The 22,890-nt window shown below is 54.2% G+C and overlaps 1 protein-coding gene across 6 annotated transcripts; it reads right to left on the bottom strand.

Annotated features, from left to right (window-relative positions):
- Positions 1–843: 843 nt before the first annotated feature.
- MAP7D1 (MAP7 domain containing 1) lies at positions 844–22,683 on the bottom strand. Of its 6 annotated transcripts, none has more exons than XM_063103672.1 (18): positions 22,405–22,682; positions 9,669–10,010; positions 9,402–9,470; positions 8,681–8,844; positions 7,809–7,923; positions 6,299–6,409; positions 5,001–5,123; positions 4,747–4,904; positions 4,500–4,645; positions 3,579–3,907; positions 3,118–3,295; positions 2,892–3,030; positions 2,708–2,812; positions 2,377–2,430; positions 2,124–2,169; positions 1,928–2,018; positions 1,618–1,811; positions 844–1,440 (listed from the first exon to the last, which is right to left on the bottom strand). In XM_063103672.1, the coding sequence occupies exons 1-18, from the start codon at positions 22,448–22,450 to the stop codon at positions 1,430–1,432; spliced, it is 2,421 nt and encodes an 806-aa protein (XP_062959742.1). In that variant the 5' UTR covers positions 22,451–22,682; the 3' UTR covers positions 844–1,429. The 6 variants fall into 6 exon arrangements, with proteins under 6 accessions (XP_062959742.1, XP_062959743.1, XP_062959740.1 ...); XM_063103673.1 differs by having other exon boundaries at positions 2,124–2,166; XM_063103670.1 differs by having other exon boundaries at positions 4,747–5,123; positions 22,405–22,683.
- Between the last annotated feature and the right edge of the window lie 207 nt (positions 22,684–22,890).

Here is a 22,890-nt window from a genome sequence, read left to right as displayed (position 1 = left end):
GCTTATTCACGGGGCTATTGGTGCAAAGCTTCAGTTCCTTGACACATGGGCCTCTCTATAAGGCTGCTTGTGATGGAGCAGCTGCCTTCCTCCAGAATGAGTGACCCAAGAGCGAGAGTGCAACCAAGATGGAAGCTGCAGCGTCATCTATAACCTAATCTTGGACGTGGCACACCATCACTTCTGCATATTCTCTAGTCACTCAGCCCAACCCTAGTGCATGGGAAGGGGCTATAAAAAGGTGTGAATACTAGGAGGTGGGGGACCATATCGTGTTTCTTTTCAAAAGTGAGGAAGCCTTTCCTAGAAGCCTCCAGGAGGCTTCTCTTCACGTCCATTGGCTGGAACTGTGTCACATGCCCATGCCTAAGCCAATTACTCATGGGGGGTTCGGGACCATTATCTTTAGCTCATTAAAATCACAATTTACCCCTTGTGGTAGGATCCACCTCCACTGAAGCACAGGGCGGCATCTAAGTGGAAGATGGCTACCTAAACAAATGGGGCTTGTTTGGAATGTGGAAAGGGCTATGGGAACAGATGCTGAGTAGGCAGCCCACAGTGTCTGTGATGTTCATCGCTAGACTGGAAACTCCACAATGACAGAAGCTGATCTTTTCCTACTACTGCATCCCCAGTGGGCAGCCCACTGCCTGGCTCAGAGTAGATGCAATATTTGTTGAACAAATAATGACTAAACTGGAAGACCATAGGGCAGGGGGTCCAGGACTCGTACCACCAGATGTGGGTGACATCACCAGGCCCTAGGCTCCTTAAGCTCTTCTCAGAACTGAGGAGGCCACCTGCTTCCATCCCCACAGCCAGCTCCAAGGACAGGCATGATTGGCAGAATTATTCTCACTTTATTTCTGGAGAAGTTTGATCAGATGCAGTAACACTGATTCCAGGCGAGGGCAGGGGGCATGGGTACCCCTGAAGCAACCAGTATCTTGTGGCCCAAGGTGCCCCCCCATACCAGACCTGGGTTCTCCCTCAGTTACAGTTAAATAGAGAGAGGAAGATCTCCCCAGGGAGCCCTGAGGAGAGGGTCTGCCTCCTGCACCCACCCCCTCCACGTAGAGGAGTCTGAGCACAAGCTATTTACAGTATTCACATCCACTGTACCCCACCAAATCAAGGCAAATACTACAGGCGGCCCTTCCTCAAGAGGAGGCCAGAGAGGCTGTGAGTGTATGTGTGTATAGGGGAGAGGGGGTGTCCACGCACGTGAGCACATGAATGCACTGAGGGGCAGGGACTGGCTTCAGCCAAAGAGACATCAGTCTATAAGGTGCAGATTAAAAACAGAGAGGACCCATCCCCAGAGACCCAGGCCACTTCCATCTTTGTTCTGTCTCTTTCTCCTCCAGACATCCTGGAGATGATGCAGAGGAGCCCTCACAGCTGTGCCCAGATCCAAGGCAACCCCTTAAAGGACTTCTGAAAAAAAGTGGGGAGGAGAAACAGTCAGGGCAAACCATGCCACCAAGCCCAATGGCTCTGTGCCTTCAGGGTGGAGCAGGAGAGGGCCTCAGGCAAGCTAGAGAAGAGAGCAGGGCTGGGGAGCCCAGGGTGCTGGGAGGGATGGAGCTGGGCCCAGGAACCAGGGATCCCCACCTGTGACCTGTGGCGGTTGCACCACTGCTTTCTTGAGGAAGGCTTCTGCTTCTGCAAAAGGCAGGAGTGCCTCTGGTGTTCGGCCCAAACTCTTGTCCCCAGAGGGTCCTTTGGGAGAGAAGCCGTTCTCCTGGTGTGCTGGCAGAGGCTGCAGACCATTCACCAGCGACCCTGGCAACTCCTTGCTTGGCAGGCTGCAGACGCAGGGGCCAACACTCAGCACCTCACCTCCTGGTAAAGCCCAGGCCACCCACAGCGCCAGCGTGAGCCTGCCTCCCTGCTTAAGGTCCCTGGGACTGAGAGCTGGTACCTCCACTGAGGTTCCTGGGGGGCAGGCTCCTCTTTCGGCACATCCTCCTTTTGCAGCCCTGAGGGCCGAGCTTCCACAGCCTTCACAGGGTCTATTGCAGGGAAAAAACGGCAGTCAGGTCGGGGCTGGCGACAGGGGTGAGGATGGACCATGGGACTGACAAAGGGGATGGACATGAAGGGCACAGGGGCTTCACCTGGGCTGGAATTGTCGGCGTTTTCCTCCTTTCTGTCCTGCTTCTGCTTTGAAGAGGAAAAGCAGTCAAGCTCAAGGGATACCTGGACACCCCACCCCACGCCCCGACCCCCGTCCTGAATTCTTCTCTCCCTCAGCCCAGACCCTGAGCGGCCACCCCCACAAGCCTCCTCCCTTGGCTCTGGATGCTTTTCCGCAGCCTCCTTTTTTCACCGCGACCCCCACTCCCAGCACCGCCCTCGGGGAATCCTGACCTTGGTTTCAGCAGCCTCCGACTTCCGAGTCCTCTTCATTATCTCCTCCAGACGCTGTTTGGAGGCCCCGCATCGGTTAGGCCCACGCCCCGCCCTAGTCCGGAACTTCCCACCAGCCAGCCCGGTACTACCGTCTCAGCGCCCTCCAGGCTCACCCCAGCCCTTTCCAGGCCGGGAACCAGAACAGACCAGGAACCAGAACAGCCCGCGACCCGAAGCGCGGACCCAGCCCAGAGGCCGGCCCCGCCCGCTCGCGCCAGGCCCCGGCCCCGCCCCCGCACGCCAGGCCCCGCCCCGCACGCCCCCTCACGCCAGCCCCCCCCCCGCCCACCTTCTTGCGCTCTTGCCGCTCCTGCTCCTCCCGCTGGAAGTGCTTTTCTCGCTCCAGACGCTGCCGCTCCGCTTCTTCCCGCGACCGAGCTTCGGCCTCCTCTTTCTGCCAAAGACCCCCGTGAGCTTTGGCCATCTGACTCCAGCCTTCCTTGGGGCCGGCGCCCGCCCGCCCGCCCAGGCACCTGCTTCTGCAGCCGCTCCTGCTCCTCCTGCTCGGCCTGCGCCTTCTCTCGGGCCTCCTGCTCCTCCAGCCTGCGGGCCTCCGCCTCCCGCTCAGCCCGGGCCTCGGCCTCCCGCGCCAGCTGCTCCTCTCGCATTCGTCTGGGGGATAGAAGAAACTCCAGTTTGGTGCCACGCTTCTTCTCCAGCCCCCATAAGGGTCCCCTTAGTCCCCGAGGGCGCACTCACTTGTCCCTTTCTGCTTGCAGCTTCCGCTCCTGCTCCTCGCGCTCCCGCTGCTCCCGGGCCTGGCGCCGCTTCTCAGCCAGGAGCCGAGTGGCTTCTTCCCGGTCTGTGGTGCCGGCCATGGGTTTGCTAGGGGTCACCGGGGGAGCAGGGGCTGGGGGTGAGGTCAGGACAGCAGTACCTGGAGGGGGATACAGGACCAGGAGTCAGCACACACGGACAGGTCCCTCCACCACCCCTGCATGCCCCGGTGCTTCCTGGACCTCAGGGTGACCCACCCACTCAATTTCTGCCATCACCTCAAGTGGCCTGTGTTCTGGGCCTGGACCTCTAAGGGCAGGAGCCTCCTCTTCCTGTCTCCCAACACCCATTCCTCAGGCATCTCTGGGGGCCCACGCCCCTATCACCTCCCCCATGCAGGCAAAGTTGGCTTCTCTGCCCTGCCCACCCCTCTTCATGCCCACCTGCAGGGATCTCCGCTGTGGGCTTCTCCTTTTGGGGTGGGGCTGGGGTGGGCGAGGGCACAGGCGAGGGTGCTGGTGAGGCTCGGTCTGCTGGCTCCTTCTCATCACTGGCCTTGCCCTTGCTCTGGTTCTTGTCCTCAGGCCCTGCTGCACTGAGGCTCTCCTTTGCCTCATCCCTCCGCCGAACCCGCCCCTTGGGTGATGCAGTGGTGCTTCGTGGGGACGGTGGTTTTGGAGGCAGAGCATGGCTTGGCCCTGGGCTGGGGCAGGGGGAGGAGGGCCTGTGCCAGGATGTGGAGGGAGAGGATGGCCAGGCCTTGGATTTGGGGCTGAGAGAAAAGGGAAGGGTTAGGCCTGGAGGACACAGAGCACAAGCACACACACACCCTGAGCATGTCACTTCCTCAGGTCAGTGTCCCCTCCCCTACCCCCCAGGCTAGGTCAGCACCCCCCACCTTATGTGCTCTCACAGAACCATATCATTTCCTTTCAGAGCACATATCCCACATTGTAATTTACATGTTCATTTGTGAGATTCCTTTATTCATGTCTGAGTCCCCAAAAGCCTGTAAACTGAACATGAGCAAAAACTGGGCCTGGTTTAGCTCACCAAAGTGTCCTCAGCACTGGGAACGCTGCCTGACAGGTCCATTCATTCACTCAGCAGGTATTTATTGAATGGTTACCAGGTGCCAGGCACTAATTTAGGTGCTGGAGTACTTCAGTAATCAAAATACTTGAAAGAAAGAAGAAAGGAAGGAGAGAAGAGAGAGAGGGAGAGAGAGAAAGGAAGGAAGGAAGAGAAAGGGAGAGAGTGAAAGGAAAGGGAAAAACTTGCCCTCACGGAACTTTCCTTCTAGTGGTGGGTGCCCAACAAATATTTGTGGATGAGCGGCCGGGTAAGTGCGGGGCCCTCCGCACCTGAGCTCAGAGGCGGCGCCAGCGGAAAGGCGCGGGCGCGGGGAGGCAGGAAGCGACTGGCGTTTCTTGAGGCTGCGCTCCCGGGCCAGGGCGCTCTTCTCCTTCTCGTTTTCCCGCTCCTTGTCCTTCTTCTCCTTTTTCTGCACCTGGGGGGAGGGAAGAATGGGAACGCGGAGGGCAGAGGTGAGATCAGCGGCGCCCGCGCTGCCGGTCCCGGCTGCCTGCTCCCACCTGCGCGGCCACTCACCGGCGAGGGCTCCGGGCGGCGGCGTATCAACGCGGGGCTGCCGCCGGCGCTGGGCTTGCGGCGCTCCCCGGCTGGGGCGCAGCGGTGCCCGCTTCGGGGGGCGCTGCACGGCGGCGTCAGGGGGCTGGCGGAGGCCGAGCGCGGGCACACTGGCACGGCTGCGGAGGGATGAGTGCGGTCGAGGTGCGCCCCAGACGCAAGGCTGTTCCCTGTCCGGCCCCCCGCGGGGGCTGTCCCAGGGCCGCCGCGCCTACCCTGGTCTCGGCCGTTGCGGGGCAGTGTGACCGCGCTGCGACTCCGAGCCAGGAAGGAGAGAGTGGGCGTCATCAGACGATCCACGATGCTGCTCTCCCATGCGCTCAGCTGCAGGCTGCGATCTGCGGGGAGAACACCAGGGAAACCGGTCACTGCAGGACCTCGGGAGGCAGGCAGAGGCAAAAGGGGAGACCAGGTACCATCCCCATTCCAAGCCCAAGGATTCTCACCTGGGAGGACTACCCCCAATCACGTGGGGGCCACACTTGTCCTCCCTGAGATCTGGACCTCCACTGCAGACCCAGGCAACAAGGCACTTCCTAGGGCAACATCCTGCATCGCTTGAGAGTCCCCTCCTACCACTCTCCCCAGGTGAAAGGGCTCTGAACTGCGAGTATAGGAAGGAGCCATCCAGGATTGGTGGAAGACCCAATTGCCCTCTCCCATGTCCCACTGTAAGGCTTTGCCCATCCTGCTCTCAGAAGGCTGGCTTGGGGTAGGCACGCTCTCTGTGGATTAGGGACAGGGAGGGTCCTTGCACTCCTCTGACCCAGCTTTTAAGAGTCCCGTGCCAGGGAGAGGTTGCTAGGGGGCCTGGCTGCCCTAGGCCACCCTGCTCTGTCCCCTCAGCTGCTGGGTTATTTTTAAGCATCAGTCAGGTGGGGTTGGTGCAGCAGCTGATTTGGTTGCTAGGCAACAGAGCAACCAAATAAAAGCTAGAGAAACTTATAAATAACTCCTACCATGGCTCCTTCACATGTGAGCAACAGGGCATGGTGAGAACGCAGGGGTTGTGCCACCCTGCTTGGTCACAACTCTGGAACCAGCCAAGGCCATGGCTGGGGCTCTGAGGTAGAGAGGGCAGGGTTGCATGGGCCCTTACAGCTGACTCCAGAATAAGGGGATCCCTTCCCCCAGCACTCAGGCCAGTCTGACACATGGGGGCAAGGCCACCTGCCTAAGGTTTGCCTAGGCCAGTTGGCTGTGGTTGGAGGTAAGGCTGCCTGCCCATTCCCACCCCCAACTTGCTCTTGAGGCCCCTGCCAGGCTTTCTGCCCTCTGGGGCATTGTCCTTTGTCTCTGTTCTCCTCTCCTGCAGGGCACAACCCTGTCCTCAGGATCCAGATCCAAATGCCGGCTCCCCCGAGGGGCACAGAGCCCCGGGTGGGGTAGAGTGGGGATGGGGACCTGGAGTATGTGATGGCTCCAGGGACCTGGTGTTCTTGCTGAGCTCTGGAGGAAGCTTGGTGGGGGCTACAAGGGGCTCTGGAGGGGGGAGGGCTAGGCCTTCTCTTACTTCTACTGGGGGAGTTCCAGAGCGTGGCAGAGGACTTTGAGAGCCGCTTGTTGATTATAGAGTCCACGTGTTTGGGCAGGTTTACTGCCGACACGGAGCACCTGCTCCCACCTGGAGGGGAAAAGACACGGCATTAGGGCCGGGCCGGACAGGAGCCAGGGGGGCACTGAGGCCTTCCATGCAGGATGCTCCAAGGGCAGGGTGGGAGAGGTAGGAGTGGACAGGCTAGGATGGGGAGGAGAAGGCAGACTTGGTCCTGGAGAGGGAGGGTTGGGGATAGGTGATCAGAGATGACCTGGGTTGGGGGAGCCGACGGAGAAGGAACAGAGGGAGGAGATGGAGTAAATCTGGAGAAACTACAGCCTTCCTGACCAGACCAAAGGAAGCCATTACCTAGGGTAGGGTGCTACAACCCTCCCACAACCACCCAGCGTTGGCACTTGCTGACTCGCCCAGCCAAGGCACTATGGATACAACAGCTACATACTGGGACAAATGCAAAGACATTCCTAAACAGAAGAACCCACACAGTCACAGTCACTTGCATAAATCCACATATTCATCCAGGCACACAAAGACAAAGACATGCAGACAGGTGAAGAGTGGTAGATACTTATGCATGCACACGTCTATGCAGGCATGCACAGATATAGAAACACAAGCACTAACAGATAACGTGTCAGACCCAGATGCACACAGGGTATGAACACATCAAGCAACCTAATCGTGATGTTGGTAAGCTAACGTTTGTTGATGCTTACCATGTGCCAGGTATGTTACCTCACTTGATCCTCCAAACATCTACCAACAACCTCAGAGGCAAGCAGTATTGTTATCCCCATTTTACAGATAAAGAAAGTGAGATGTCAAGAAGTTATAGGTCACACCGCAAGTGCCAAAGCTGGAACCCAAGTCTCTGATGCAGAAGCCCTCACTGAGGTACAAAGGCCACAAACACACCAAGGCAAACACATAGTAAGACAGACAATGCACAGGTCCATGAGCACATACGCCAAAAGATATACAGCTAGAAATACTGAACTTTGCCATCACATAAAGACATCCAAACACAGGCATCCATACATGCCAGCAAAGAATCCCACCAAAATCCATGATGGCCCTTCATGGAGAAAACTCGGAGACAAAAATCTACCTTCCAAGGCAAGAGGGTGACAGTTTTTTTTTAAACATCCAGTGTCTACAGGGCATTAAAGTCCTCTTGTATGTACCATCAACTACTAATAATTGACAGGAGCAAAAAAAGCTAATCCTAAAATGACAGGTTTGAAGAGCAAACCAAATGGAGAGAATCCATCTCTGATTTAATAGTGGAAGTCCTTGGGAAGGGACAATTTGTTTTACAGATGATTCACAAGAAGACACAAGTCACATGAAGAAAGGCACACCTGCTGCACGAGCTGTCAGCTCCTTATACAAAAGTTGTTCCCTTCCCCCACTCGCCAGGCCCCAGCCTCGCCCACCCACCCAGCAGCCTCTCCAGCCCACTCACTGGTCTTATGTCCTGGGGAGTTGTGATGCAGGGCCCCTGCCCAGGACCAGCGCTGCTGCCGGATTTCAGCCCATGTCTTCTTCACTGACCGCTGGATGGCTGCTTCATAGCGCTCCTGGGGGGAGGTGGAGAGAGGAGAGAGGGCTGGGCTCAGAATCATTCACCATGCCTAGGATAGAGGCCTTTCTCCCTTCTGTGACAATGCCTCCCACCCTCCCTTCCCCTGGGAACTTTTCCTGACTCATTACAGGTAACTAAGGTGACCAAATCCTTGTTATGATTAAGGACCATGTGCAATGGATCCCTTTCAACTTGCTCTTGGGGAGCATTTCACTATTCTTGAGTCATTTCCTGGATCTATGAGTTGGTTCTCTGAGGATGGGGTGGGACTCCCCCTGCCTGCGTCTCCTGGGCAAGGCCATGACCCCTGGCACTGAGGATCCTGACCTTGGGGCTATGTTTTCCCTTCAGCTTCAGGTCCTGGGGCAGGGCCAGGCCACCATTTCCTTCATTTCCTCACCAGCACTCAAGCCAGGGCTCTTACCCATGTAACGGAGCTTGGCATTCACACACACACATCTGCAGACATAAAAACACAGACACACGGGCACGGATACAAATACATGTACTGGCAGCGCACAGTTATGGGGGCCTACAGCACCACATATGAGAGCAAGCGTGTCTACAGCTGCACAGACACCCAGATATTGTCACAAAGGCACACAGCTGTAGATGTGAACACAGGACTGCATAGACACAGATAACGCAGAGGCAGGAACACAGATGTGCACACTCACTTCACCAGCATGCGGACATGTGGGCATGGTACACATAGATCCATGCAGAGCCAGTTGCAATCAGCAGGAACGCACCTTGTTTTTCTCGAGCTTCTGCCGCTGCCGCTCCTCCAGGGCAGCACGGCGCTGCTCTGCTTTAAGCCGCTGCTCCTCCAGCCGCCTCCGGCGCTCTTGGAGCTGCTTCTCCCGCAGCGCCTTGGCCTTCTCCTCCTTTTCCAGCCACACTGCCTTCTTGGCCGCTGCGGGAAAAGGGACCCAGTGGCGTGTGAGGGGTTCTGCCGCAGCCTGGGCCAGCGCATCTCCTCCAAGTGGCTTTCCCTGCTTCCCCAGCCCTGGGTGGGTCTTTCTCCTGCCTGCTTAGGTGCAGCCTCCACCCTCAGAACCCCCTCACACACTGAAGGGCTTCCAGAAGACAGGCCTCAGGGGAGGCCTCATGGCCTCTCAGGCCTGAAGGTGAAACAAGTTCTTTAGTGCCAGTTCCCCATCTGACTTAGGAGCCTACCAGACAAATGTCCATATATTGTGAGGAAGAGTACGGGATGTGGGGTGAGATGAGGCTTCTGGGTCTGAATCTCAGCTACTGCACTAGCCGTGTGGCTTAGGCAAATGATTTCATTACTCTGAGCCTCTGTTTCCTCCTCAAAATGGGTTGGGAGGATTGAATGAGATAGAGCATGTACTGCTCTTAGCACAGTGCACATAGTTAAGTGTTCCAGAAGCGTTAGTGTTATTAATAGGACGCTGATGGTGATGATGACAATGAATGACACAGATGCTGACGCTTCCAAACACTCACCCAGGTACTTGGCCCGCTCTTCTCGCCGCTCCTTTGCCAGTTTGTGTCTCTCTCCAGCCTTCTTTACATCTTAGCAGAGGGAACAAGCACAGACAGGTCAAAAGGTTCTCCCCAAAGAGGAGTCAGCCTCAGGTCCTCCCTCCAGGTCTCACCCCCATCCTCTCCCCACCTTCTCCAGGGCAAAGGGGATTCCCTTGGGTGGCATCATCCAGGGCTGGGACCCTGAGCCAAGAGGTTTGGGCCCAGGACTGGGGATTTCACACATACCTTGCTTGGTGGCAGGGCTGTCGGAGGCTGGCACTGCTGTTGGGGATGGCTGGCTGCTCCTTCGAGGAGGCCTGGAATTCCGTGGACCTGTGGCTGGTGGGGTGTGTCCCCTGCTCTTTGCTTCTGAGGAAGGGAATTCTTCCTGCTGGGGGGCTGGCCTAGGCCTGACCTGCCCTGGGGGGTTCTCTGGTTCCAGCGGGAGCTGCTTAGGGCTAGTGGCATTCTTCACTGCAGGAGGGGTATCCGGGGGAGTGTCAGGGACCAGGGCTGATATCGGTGGTGGTGGAGGGGAAGTGTCACCTTCTGGAGAAGGTCTTGGCTCTGGGGGCGTCCTGGCTACAACTGAAAGACCAACACAAGAAAGGAGAGAGGGTAAGATTGTGCATCTGAGCCATCAGTTCAACACATAGTTATCTCCCTTGTCCAGCTCACTTATCCATTCATTCACACGTGATTACTGAGTCTTTCAATGTGCCAGGCCCTGTTCCAGACACTAATAACATAATGGTGAGAAAATAGGCATGATCCCTGCCTCTGTGGAGCGTACCTCTAGCAGGGCAGACAGATAAGTAGCTAGGCAATTACACGAGAGAATAAGTACCACGTCTGGGGCAGCAGACATGGTTCACCTACAGTGAGGGTCTTTCTGAAGAAGCAACCACCAAACTGAGCTCCGAAGGATGAGCTGAAGTTGGCGAAGCAAGGAGGAGAGAGGTTCTGGCAAAGAGAAGAGTGTATGCAATGGGGCAGGAAGGAGCAGGGTGTATGGAACAAGGGTATAGGACTTATCATTGCACCACATGGTAATGACTGGTTTCCATGTTTGCCTCCCCGACCTTTCTGCCTTCCCTCTGGGTCATAGTGCCCAACCCAAGGCCTGGTTCACAGAGGGTGCCAGTGCTGGGCACATGGGACTGACCGGGAGAAAGAACATAAGCATAGGCTCAAGTGGGAGGCTCGTGTTGCATAGCTCCCCATTGGGTGGGCAACCAGCTATGCATTTTTTTCTCCCAGTGACCCCAGATTTCTTCTTTTAAGTCATGAATAGTCCAGGAACCCTATAAGACACCAAAGTGCCAAGTAAGGAAGCCACATGATTTGGCATATACACACATACATGTGTACGCACACATGTGTTCATGTGTACACTGTGGGGCAGGTGAAAGGCTTCAGAGTCAGCAGATGAGGGCCCAATTCTAATTTCACTACCCCAAGACAGGAAGGGAGGGCTTGATTCCACAGCAGGTCAACTTGGACATGACATTCAGCCTCTTTAAGCCTTGATTTTCACATCTGTAAAATGGGGATGATGAGCCCAAGCTAGTAGGGATGTCAGTAAAATGCCTGGCACAATTCATGTGCCAGCAAACAATACTTCCCTCCCTTTCCCTGTGGGTCTTATGAAGCCTCCATGTCTTCCAAAGAGAAGCCTCTGCACCTTGAGTCCTGGTGCCATCTGCTGCAACCCTCCAGGCACAAAGAGGATCTGTGGGGACACAGCCACTGACCTAGGCCTAGGGAGCGGGTCCAGGGTCCAGGGAAGGTGCATCTAAGGAAGCATCTTTGCTCTTACTGAGTGTCTCTATTCTGACTAGGTTCTCTGTTCTGGGAACTCTGGCCATCTCAGGATATGGCAAACTCCCCATCCCTGTGGGTGACAATGTGTGTGCAAGGGCACCTTTGGGACTCTGGGTACCTTTTACAGGGAGGCAGGAGTCTAGTTGTTGGTTTGGGCTCTGAAGCCAGACTATTTGAATATGAATTCTTGCTTCCCCACTGACTGTGTGACCTTGGGCCAGTTACAGACCCTTTCTGTGCCACAGCGTCTCCTCTATAAAATGCAGCTATTACCTACCTCACAGTATTGTGATGAGTGTGAGTTATAACAATAATCATTCATATGTTTATCGAGAGCTTCATATCTGCAAAGCATTTTACACATTAGTTTTAATCCTCACTGACAATACTATAAAGAAGCTGCTATAAACATCTTTCATACAGATGAGGAAAGAAAAGGACAAAGAGTTTAAGTGAAGTAATTTGAGGTCATTCAACTGCTAAGAGAAGGAGCCTGGACTTGAAGCTTGAACCCAGTGTCTGTCACCAGAAGCATGCCCTTACCATTACATCTGTTTTTTGTTTTTTTTTTTTCTTTTTTCTGATGGCTGGCCGGTAAGGTTATCTGAACCCTTTGACCTTGGTGTTATAACACCGTGCTCTAACCAACTGAGCCAACCGGCCAGCCTGCCTCTGTTTAAGGCAGTATGAGGTAATAGGTTGTTATGCAATGACATTACCTGAGGCTCACACTATTTTCCTCTCATTCCTCCCCTTCCAACTTCCTGGGCTCCAGGTAAGAGGCCCCAGTGACCCCTCCAACTCTGCCAGCCCCTAGGCTCCATGACAGGCCACCCAGCTCTCCCCATACCAGGGAGATGGCTGCCTGGCCACTGCCAATCTATTTCCCAGCCAGCTGCAAACTCCTTTACCAACTTCAAGGGCAAGAAAACTAGTGGTGACCATTTAATGAGTACTTGCTACTCACTAGCTGAGCTAGGTGCTTTGTATGAGGGCACTTCAAACTTTGAGAGGCAGAGATTCTTATCCCCATTATACAGATGTGGCAATTAAGGCTCACCCTGACAAGTGACTTGTCCTGGGTCATAAAATTGGTACATGGCAAAGCAAAATTTGAACCCAGGATTGTCTGGGGCCAAACCCTGGGTGTGTAACTACTAAGCTTAAAGGCTGAGGGTGAGGCCTGTTTATTGCCATTCTCTCAGCACCTGTGCGTGCTGCAGGTGTTGCAAGGAAAACTGGTAGGCAGGTATTTGTCTACACCTAGGCAAATCACACACACCCGGCAAGATAGTGAATCCCCAACTAGATCCTGACCAGCCGTGTGAAGGGAGGTGGCAGAGGAGAGGGGCCTGCACCCAGGCATCAGATGCAGCGGAGTGGAAAGGTCTTAGGCTTCAGAGTCAGATGGGCCTGAGTAGCGATCCTGGCTCCATGTGGGATCCTGGACAAGCCCTGAAGCTGTCTGAGTCTCAGTTTCCTCACCGAGTTGCTGGTATAGACAGTAAGTAGGTCCATTATCTCAGGTACCTACCAGGGTCTCAGTAAGCTGCACCTGCCCCAAAGAATCTGTCCATTTCTCCCCATCTCTGCCAGAAGAGCCCACTTTAGTCAGGCCTTCACCCCCACGGTTCCACAATGCTGCTCTTCCCAAAGTAACCAAGGACCTCCATGCTGCTAAATCCAGTGGCCAGTTTTCAGTCCTTATCTTACGGGACCTATCAGCTGCATTTGACCCAGTTGATCCTGTGGTGCTCCTTGAAACACTCTCTTCACCTGGCTTTGCAGAAAACACACTCTCCTGGTTTTCCTTCTACCTTTCTGGCTGTGAATTCTCATTATTTTCTGCTGGTCCCTCCTTAACTTCCTAACCTCTCAGCACTGGAGTGCCCCAGGGCTCAGTCGAGGACCTCATCTCTTTCCTGTCCCCACACACTCCCTTGGTGATCTCATCCAGACTCACAGCTTTAAACACCATCTCTCTGCTGACGGCAACCAAATTAGTTTCTCCAGCCCAGACCTCTCCCTTTGAGGTCTAGTTTCGCTCACTCAACTCCCTGTTTAACACCCCTGATGTCTTAAACTTACATCCAAAACTGAGCTCCTGGTCTTCCCTCCAAAACCTACTCCTGCCCCAGTTTTCCTCATCTCAGTTTATGGCAACTCCATCCTTCCAGTTTATCAGGCCTTTGAGTCATTTTAGACTCTGACTTCCCACCTCACATCTAATCTCTCTTTTGGCTTTATCTTCAAAATATATCCTAAATCTAATCACTTCTCACTATCTCCACTTCTATCACCTTGGTCAGAGCAACTACCATCCCTTCTAAAAGACTCCCTGCTCCCATTTTTTGTTCCCCTTTGGTCTTTTCCCAACACAGTGGCCAGAATGATTCTGTTTAAAAATAAATCAGATCATGTCACTCCTCTGACAAAATCCTCCAAAGACTCCCCATCTTGAAAGGAGGAAAACCCAAAGTCATTACAATGGCCTACAAGGCTCTATGGATCCTCCCTCTCCAGCCCGCTACATCTCAGACCTCATCACCTCCTCTTCTCCTCCTGCTCAGTCTCTTCCAGCCACTGTTCCTTAAGGGTGGCAGGCAGGCTCCTCCCCCAGAGCTTTGCACTTGCTGTTCCCTCTGCCAGGAATTCTCTGCCCCCAGATTCTGCATGCTTCATTCCCTCACCTCCTTCAGGTCTTTATTCAAATGTCACTACTCAACAAAGCCTTCCCTGACTCCCTATATAAAACCACAAACTGCAGTTGAAGTCTCCCTCCCCTTTCTAACTGTATGTGTTTTTGTTGTTGTTTTAAAAGATGACCAGTAAGGAGATCTTAACCCTTGACTTGGTGTTGTCAGCTCGACGCTCTCCCAAGTGAGCTAACCAGCCATCCCTATGTAGGGATCTGAACCCTTGGCCTTGGTGTTATCAGCACCACACTCTCCCAAGTGAGCCACGGGCCAGTCCAACTGTATGTGTTTTTTTCTTTCCAATTCCATTTTGTCCACAAGCATTAACACCATTGTCACACTGTCTCCCACTGCTAGAATGTAATCTCCATGAGGGCACAAAGTGTTAACTGTTCTATCTATAGGGCCGAAAGAACCTGGCACTTAGGCACTCTATAAGTATCTGTTGAATGGAGAAATGAATGAACTCCACCCTGCAGATAGCATCGTCATCTCTCTTACCTGGATGACTGCAAAGTCTACCCATTGTTCTACTGCACCCATTCCCACTCTGCTCTCCACTGAGAAGCCAGAGTAATCTTTTCCAAATGCAAATCTGATCACAGTACTCCTTACTGCTTGAAACCTCTCAGTGGTTTTCCATTGCTCTGAAGATAAAGACAAAAATTCTTGAACCCAACCTGCAAGTCTGGCATAGTCTGCAATCCCTGTTCCCCTCCCCAACATCTCTTGAATCTCCTCTCCTACACTGCTCCCTACTGCCCTCTGAACTCCAGCCACACTAACCTTCTTTTAATTCTGATAATCATGCATGCTCCCTCCTGCCCCAGGACCTTTGCATATACTCTTTCCCTTCTTTTCTTAGTTCCCTATTTACCCTTCAGGTCTTAGTGTAGTTATCGTTTTCTCAGGGAAGGCTTCCCCTGGCCTCTCTGATCAGGAGAAATTCCTTCATTCTTTTTTGTTTTGTTTTGTTTTTTGGCAGCTGGCTGGTACAGGGATCAAACCCTGGACCTTGGTGTTATCAGCACCATGCTCTGAGCTAACTGGCCAGCCCAAATTCCTTCATTCTTTAGAGTCATGGCTTCGTGTGCCCTTGTTTGGAGCACTCACTGCTTCAATTTTAAACTTCCTTGTATGGTTCTTTAGTTATTGTCAGCCTCCTCTTCTAGACTGTGAGGAAGCCCTGCAAGGGCTGGGCCACATCTGCTTTGCTCACCACTGCATCACCAGCAGTTACTAGTGTCAAGTACGTGGAGACAGTCATGAAATGCTGTCAAATGAGAATAAAGAGCTATACTATGAGGCCACCGCTACCTAAAGCAGGTGCATACGGAAGAAGAATTTACTCTAATAACCAGTAGCTCCATGAGTTTGGGCAGCTTCTCGGACTCAGCCACTCAGGTTGAAGTTAATAAAAATAATAATGAGTGTTTACTCCAGCAGCCCAAGAAAAACTTCTCAAGAGGCTAACAGGACGTCTGGAACTTCACTTGTGACCTGGCAGACTACTGACCCTGAGTACAAATATTTTCCTCAGAATTATGCCAACCCTGATGAAATGTCATTGTGACAGTGTTATCTGGAACAAGTTACATTAAGCCAAATTAATTCCTTGGTTAATTATCTATACTGGATAATCATTAATCCATTTCTGATTATTTCCATTTTCAACCATCAAATGTGATCCTTCAACTACTTAATTTTAGTTTATTTTTGGTCTATGCCAGATTGTGAGATTTTAGATTTTAGCCACTGTCAATTTTATTTTGCTACATTGATATCTACCAGAAGTATTTGTTAAGAACTGGATAAGAGACAGATAATTTGTATTATTTTCTTATCACAAAGAGCATTAGCAGGGCAAAGGCGCAGGAGCTGGTTGCACCTTTGAAGACAGCCCTGTCTATCCAAGAGCTCCAAGAGGGACTGCACCTGGGGTCTGCAGAAAGATCAGAGCCAAGTCCCTCAAAGGGACTATCCCATGTCTCAGGGTGCTAACTCCCCATCTCTACCCTCTGGGAGTTGGCAGTCCTTTCCTCTGGTCCCTCGCTCCTCCCATACCAACCACTCCTGCTAGGCCAAACATTCCTCTCACAACACTGATAACTCAGTCTAACTTTTCTGTGGGCCTGCCACCCCTGCCCCTGTCAGTGTGAGAGTTAATGAAGAGAAGAGATTGGCTCTTGGTCCATTTTGTAGTTCCAGAGCCTGATAAAGGAGTTGCGTGGTATGGAGTAGGAGCTCTGGGTCTGTTTAATGAACATCTAGATGGATGGTTGGATGGACGGATGGACGGATGGATGGGTGGATGGGGGTACTGTGGAAAGCTACCTAGCCAGTGCACAGTCAGATCCCCAAGCTGTTCCAAAGCCTAGTCTCTCTAAACCCTAAATGTCGTGATCACATCAGAGCCCTGTGTGTCTCCTGCCAGCTCCCAAGGCCAGGAAGGAAAACAGACTAATTTACTGAAACCCTACCATGTACCAGGCACTTTCCTTTATCTCATTTAATTCCTATAGCAATCCTAAAGGGAAAGTACTATGGCTGGACCCCATCTCACAGGTGAGAAAACTGTTACTCAGGTTTAGTGGGTTGTTCATGTCAGTGTTAGAGGTAGGATTTGAACCTAGGGTTGTCTGATGACAAAACCCTATGTCATATTTCTGGTAGGCCATCACATCACCCCTCCCTGAGGCTCCTGCCTGATCCCTGAAGAAGGAAGTGATCTGGTGGTTCCCCCAGAGAGGCTTCCCCCACAAAAGTGAAGGGTACAGGTGTGGCAGGCAAGCACTGAGCTCAGAATGCTGGAATGCAGGGAAGTTAGGCTCCTTTCCAGGCTGGCTACCAGGAGGCAGGAAGTGAGGTAGCTGGGCAGGGATGGGGGGAGAGAAAGGGTACACAGACAGCACCCAGGTGGGAGCATGGGGAGCTTGGCAGAGAGGAGACAGGACAGAGATCAGCACCTCTAGCAAAGGCCCTCCTGGATCTTGCAGCAGTTGCTGAGGTGGCAACACTAGGCCAAGCAAATGAAGATGGAGGCAGGCAAAGGGACAAAGACACACAGCAAGACAGACATGTACACACAGCAGAGAGAGAAGACACCAGACGATGTAGACAGAGCCCACACAATGGCAAAGGACAAGACACATTCTTTTTTGTCCTGCTCTCTCTCTCTCTCTCTCTCTCTCTCACACACACACACACACACACACACACACACACACACACACACACACACACACACACACACCCCTCTGAGACACAAACACGAGTACACAAAGACACAGCATCCCTAGGATATTTATAGAGCCTCATCCAGCTCACTTCTGCCTTTCCGCTTCCGGGCACTTCTTTACCTGGGCCCAGGGAAAGTCTGATTAACAACAGTAACAGCTAATGCTTGTGTCAGGCACATTGAAACACTTTAAACTCATTAGTTCATTGAATCTCCACCACAATCCTACGAGGTAGATATTATTACCCCATTCTACAAATGAGGGAACAGATTCAGAGAGATTAAGACACTTGCTTAAGCCACACAGCTGGTGAGTGGCAAAGGTGGGGTTTGGAATCAGTGTGACAGTCTTTACCATCAATCTGCTACCCAGTGGGGGCAGCCTCCTGGGTTTCCCCTCCTTCTGGAGAGATCTAGGCTGAGACAATGGGGAGTGGGTAAGAAGGACAAACCCTGGGGGATGCCCGATTGTGTGACTGGGACAGGGGGGACCCTTAGGGAGCAGCATTACTCCTGGTTTGGATGGTGCTAAGCCAGCTCTGAGAGGGACTGCACTAGTAGGCGGGCAGCCTGCGCAGTTGTTGAGCAGCAGGGCACTGAGGCCAGGCCACCAGCTTCTGTGGGTGATAAAGCCGGGAACCCAACCGCGACTGCAGATCTGCAGGAGCTCTCTGGCCCGGCTGGCGGCCATTGTTCCCAGCCTCCAATCAGGAGCACCCACTTCCTGTTATTTTAGGCGGCAGGAAATGACCCCATCCCACAGCCCAGCCCCACTAGTTCCCTCCCTCCTCCCCAGCAGGGCTGCCCTAGCTGAGGCCCAGAGTCTGAGGGCCCAGGCGCAGCATCAGGCCAAGGCCTCCTTCTGGCCCAACTTGCTCAGACTCCAACCTGGCAAGATTCACAGTGGACAACCCAGGGCTCTGCTGGCTCTACCTCAGCCTGCCAGAGTCCCCAAGACCAAGATGCCCATAGAAGGCCAGTCATAGAAGGGAAGCAGGCCAGAGCCTGTCACTGGCTGACTTGGCCATGATAATTCAGTATAGAGGTTTGGTGTATAGACTTTAGAGTCAGGCCTGAGTTCAAATCCTACCTCTGCTAGTTCCTAGCTGTGTGACTTTAAGCAAGTGACTTCCCCTCTCTGAGCCTCATCTGTAAAATGGGGTTAATACTAGTCCCTACTCGTGGGATGGTCATGGGGAACCAATGAGGCAATGCGTGTGATGTGCTGAGCCCTGTGCCTGGCACAGAGAAGACCCTTAATAAATAGCAGTGGGAGATAATAAATGGGAGATAACTCGGTTCACCAGGGAGTCTATGCCTGCCCCACCTCTCCTTTACGACTGTGAGGAGTGCTAATACCCCCTACCATGCTCTCTGCTCCCCTCAGGACAGAGCTGCAGCTGAGAGGTGACAGAGGAAACACTGAAGGCTGTGCCCCGGGGTGCCAGGCAGAGCTACCACCAGCCAACAAAGCTGTATTATCTGCCCTGGCTCCTTGGCTCCCTCCCTGGCCCCAAGGCCCAGCAGGGACCCAAGAACTTGGCTCCCAGTTGCCTGAGAACTAACTTCTAGCCTTGGTCAGAACTGAGACCTGCCCTGACAGCCCTCAAGTGCCACCACTCTAGTCTGGGCCTGGTTTTTAGCCCCTTCACCCTTCCTTTAACCCTGCTCCACCATCCTGGGGGAAAGGGGACTGAGCTGGCCTAGTGCCCCTTCCTCCTCATTTGCATATGTGTGGCTGCACCTTAGGGACTCATTAAAGGCCTCATTACTGGGCCCATCAGCCCCAGGAGGGACTGGGAAGCTATCAGTGAGAGGTGCTAGCCAGGCTGGCTCTGTGTACATAGTCCTGGCCCATGTGCCAGTCTCACCAACTTCTCATCCTTTCAAGTCCACCTCAAATGGATTCCTCCTCTGTGAAGCCTTCCACAAGCAGAGCCCCCTACCCAACGTATCAACATTACATCTGGTTTCCTTCTAGGCAGATATCCCTGCAGTAGCACATCTGCCTTCCCCACTGGGGTAGGAGGGACTCTGTCTGATTCACTTCTCTGCTGTCCACACAGCCAGGACTGACTGGCACACGGTGGGGCACCTGGATGCTGGTTACACCCATCTCTTGGGACTTCTCTCCTACTCCCACTTCCCCACTTCAGGTACAGGGGCCCCCTGTTCCCCAGATACACCCTGGCTCATGTCTGTCTAGGACTCCTCTCCCCTCTGGCTTCTGTCCAACATTTACCTCCTGAAGTTCTAATTAATCACATCTTCTCAGGCCTCTGAAAGAATTAAAAATAATAACAAAAAACCAAATAGCTAGCCTTTATTGGAATTAAAAATAATAAGAAGGGCCAGCCTGTGGTTCACTCGGGAGAGTGTGGTGCTGATAACACCAAGGCCATGGCTTTGGATCCTTATATGGGGATGGCCGGTTGCTCACTTTGGAGAGCATGGTGCTGACAACACCGAGTCAAGGGTTAAGATCACCTCACTGGTCATCTTAAAAATAATAATAATAATAATAACAAAAAATAAATAGCTAGCCTTTATTGAGCAGGGCCTAGGCTAAGTGTTTTATGTGTTCATCTTAATAATTTCAGTGTCTCTACAAGATAATTTCTAGCATTATTCTCATTTTACAGATGGGGAAACTTACAACTTAGGCTGAGTGACTTACCTGAAGTCACACAGAAGTCAGTTATGAAGTGAAGACTGAAACTGTTTTGACTCCTGAATCTACACTCTTAAACAGACTCCCATTACCTGCCCCCCTATTCCCCCATATTTCATACCTCCCTGCTGGCACCAGTTCCAATGTACAATAATGTACAATGTACAATAATGGTAATAACATTTTATTGTGGGTGTCTGTGTGCCAGGTTTCCTTAAGTACATCATCGTTAACACCACAAGGTTGATAACATTACCCCATTTTCTTTTTTTTTAAAGATCACCCATAACGGGATCTTAACCCTTGACTTGGTGTTGTCAGCACCACACTCTCCCAAGTGAGCTAACCGGCCATCCCCATATAGGGATCCTAACCCGTGGCCTTGGTGTTATCAGCACCACACTCTCCCAAGTGAGCCACGGGCCAGCCGAACACTACCCCATTTTCTAGGGGCAGAAACTGTGCTCTAGGAGGTAAGTCACTTGCTCCAGTCTAGAAGCAAGTAACCAGGATTTCCATCCAGATCTTCTGACCCGAAAATGGGCACCACACTTGTCCCCTACTCTGTGCCACTTCCTATTAACGCTCAATGTGCAAGTGCACAAAGGGAATTCAAAGGGGGCAGGGATCATGTCACATGCACTCAGAGTCTCAGACCCATGCCTTAAACTCTCACAGGGCACATTGTGGGCACACAGGGGACTCCTGTCACCTTCAACTTCTCTCTGTATAGGGACCAGCCACCAAACTGATCTAGGTTCTCATCTAGACCCCTGTGTATATAGAAGAGTCTTCTCAATCCAGGAACTGAATACAGCCTCCCACCCCCACCCAGGCCCCCCAGTACAGCCAAGCATACCACCCATGCCCTCATATTCAGTCCAGGAATCTCACCCAAGTGCCCTGATTATAAACTAGCTACTTGCTAAGGCCCACTCTGTCTCAGTCACCACCTCCACTCAGGCCCCCATGTACACACCAGTGCCAGAGACCCTCAGGTGCAGAGGGCCAGTAAGCAGATGGATGGACCTGTGCTGGGCCTTCCTGGGTGTCCCCTCTCAGGCTCAGCAGAACCAAGACAGATCCAGACACCCTTGTTTCCAGCACAGCACACAAACCTCCTGAAACCCACCAGTCTGATGGTAGCTTCCCTTCTGCGTCTTCTCAGCTGCCACACCCACAAGGTCCCCTCAAAGCACCCACACTGGCATGGGGAGGAGCCCACCCACAGGCAAGCAGCTCCACCTTGTCCTGGGCTCTCCGCACCCACAGACACTGTTTCATCCTGGGCCCACACCCCAGGGGGAAGGGAGGTGACGGGATTAGGCTATGGGACTCCATGGGGGTGTGGGGATGGAGCCACCTCGCCCCTATGTCAGTTGGGTCCTCAGTAATCATGCTCTTCCCTCCCCTTCCAGGAAGAAAGAGAAAGAGAAATCACCTCCCTCCAGCACCAGGCCCAACCAGAAGCCTGTTCCCACCCCCTCATCAGCTGCTCCCAGATCCGAACGGGATTTGCAGAAGTCCTGGGCACTGGTGGTTGGTGGGGTGAGAGGAGGGGAGGGGAGGAGAGAGGTGGGAGGTTTGGGTGGTCTAGGGCATGTGGGAATGGTGTGTGTGGGGGGAAGTGTGTGCGTGTGTGTGCGTGTGTAAGGGGAGAGGTATCCAAAGCCTCAGGCTGCGGAATGATGTGGCAGGTCCCGGGAGAGCCGGCCTTGAGCCTTCACCTCATTCTCCAGTGACACTCAGGCCCAGAGAAGCTGGGAAGGAGGGCGGGCAGGATAAGCAGATTTACTTCTGTTCCCCTGCTCCCCAAATCGGGCTGGGTGGGCTTCGGAGTAGGCCTGGCGGCAGGGGAGGCGGCCCACTCCCCAGCTCCCGCCCTCGCCCCAAACAATGCCGCCTCCCCTCCCCCTCGCCTTTATCCGGCGGGTTACTTGGCAGCCGCCGCTGGAGACCTCCCCCTCCCCCTCCCCTCCCTCCCAGCCGGGCCGCAGCAGCAACAGGCCCTTTGCGCGGCAGCTGGACGGATGGGGTGGGGGCGAGGTCTGGGCCAGGGCCTGGGCGTGGGGGTACTAGGCCCAAGGCTTCGGTATGCGGGGCGCCAGGCCTGAGAATCTGGACCCTAACACACACAGTCAGGTTGGGGTCACACGTGCCCAGGGGGATGGGGAAGAGCACAGAAGCACCAGCTCAGTACAAGAGGATCTTCAGGGCCTGGGGTGGATCGAGAAGGGAGGTGGGGGCGGGGAAGCCGAGATGGCACTGAGCTGGGGCGGAAGGGTCACCCCAATAACTCCCGAGCGGGGTCCACGAGGGTCCCGCAGCCCAGCGCGTCCCGGCGCCCGAGGTGGGGGAGGGGGCAGCTGTCAGAGGATGCGTCGGTGGCCCGGAGCCGCCGCCGCCGCCGCCGCAGCCTTTATTTTTAAACTTCCAAGTGGTCAGAGGGCGCGGCGGGGGAGGGGTCCCCGCCCAGCAGGCCGGCCTCGTCCTCGGCCTCCCCGCGGCCCCCAGCCTTCCTCACATCTCGACTCTGCGCGGCTCCAGGCATACCTGGGGGTGCGCCCGGACCCGGCTCCGCATGCGGGCCGCTTTCCATGGCTGCGGCGTCACTGGGGGTCTCGAGGTCTCAGCGGCGACGGCGACGGCGGCCGGCGGCCAAGACAGGGTTCCCGCGGCACATCACGCCCGGCCCGGCCCGGCGGGCGACGACTCGGAGGCGGGAGCGCTCCGGGAAGGTCGAGGCTGGTGGCCCGCGAGGCTCGGAGTCGCCGGCCGCCCAGTGTCTGTCGGCTCGGGCCGCGATCCTGCTCCCTGCCCGGCGCCGGCCCAGTCCCGGTCGCGGCCCAACCCTATTGTACCGCCGGGGCTGGGCCTGGCCTCCCCGCTGGAGCGTACCAAGTGCGACGCGGGGAGGGCCGCCCCCGCAGCGCCGGGACCGAGCCGCCCCGCCCCCGCCCCGAGGAGCCTGCCCGGAGCCTGCCCCCGCCTCTCGTGCGGCCGCGGCCCAGGGGGCGCTGCGGCTCCGGACGACGCCGG

Source organism: Cynocephalus volans, chromosome 8, assembly GCF_027409185.1.
Source record: "Cynocephalus volans isolate mCynVol1 chromosome 8, mCynVol1.pri, whole genome shotgun sequence".
Taxonomy (NCBI): domain Eukaryota; kingdom Metazoa; phylum Chordata; class Mammalia; order Dermoptera; family Cynocephalidae; genus Cynocephalus; species Cynocephalus volans.
This window is presented reverse-complemented; position numbering and strand designations above follow the sequence as displayed.

Excerpts from the sequence above, each read along its gene's own strand:
- MAP7D1 (XM_063103670.1), bottom strand. The coding sequence starts at position 22,450 with ATGGAAAGCGGCCCGCATGCGGAGCCGGGTCCGGGCGCACCCCCAG. Across the intron at positions 4,646-4,746 it reads GCCGCCCGGAGCCCTCGCCG|GTGCAGAAAAAGGAGAAGAA; the intron begins GTGAGTGGCCGC and ends CCCTCCCCCCAG. Across the intron at positions 3,908-4,499 it reads GGCGCCGCCTCTGAGCTCAG|CCCCAAATCCAAGGCCTGGC; the intron begins GTGCGGAGGGCC and ends CTTTTCTCTCAG.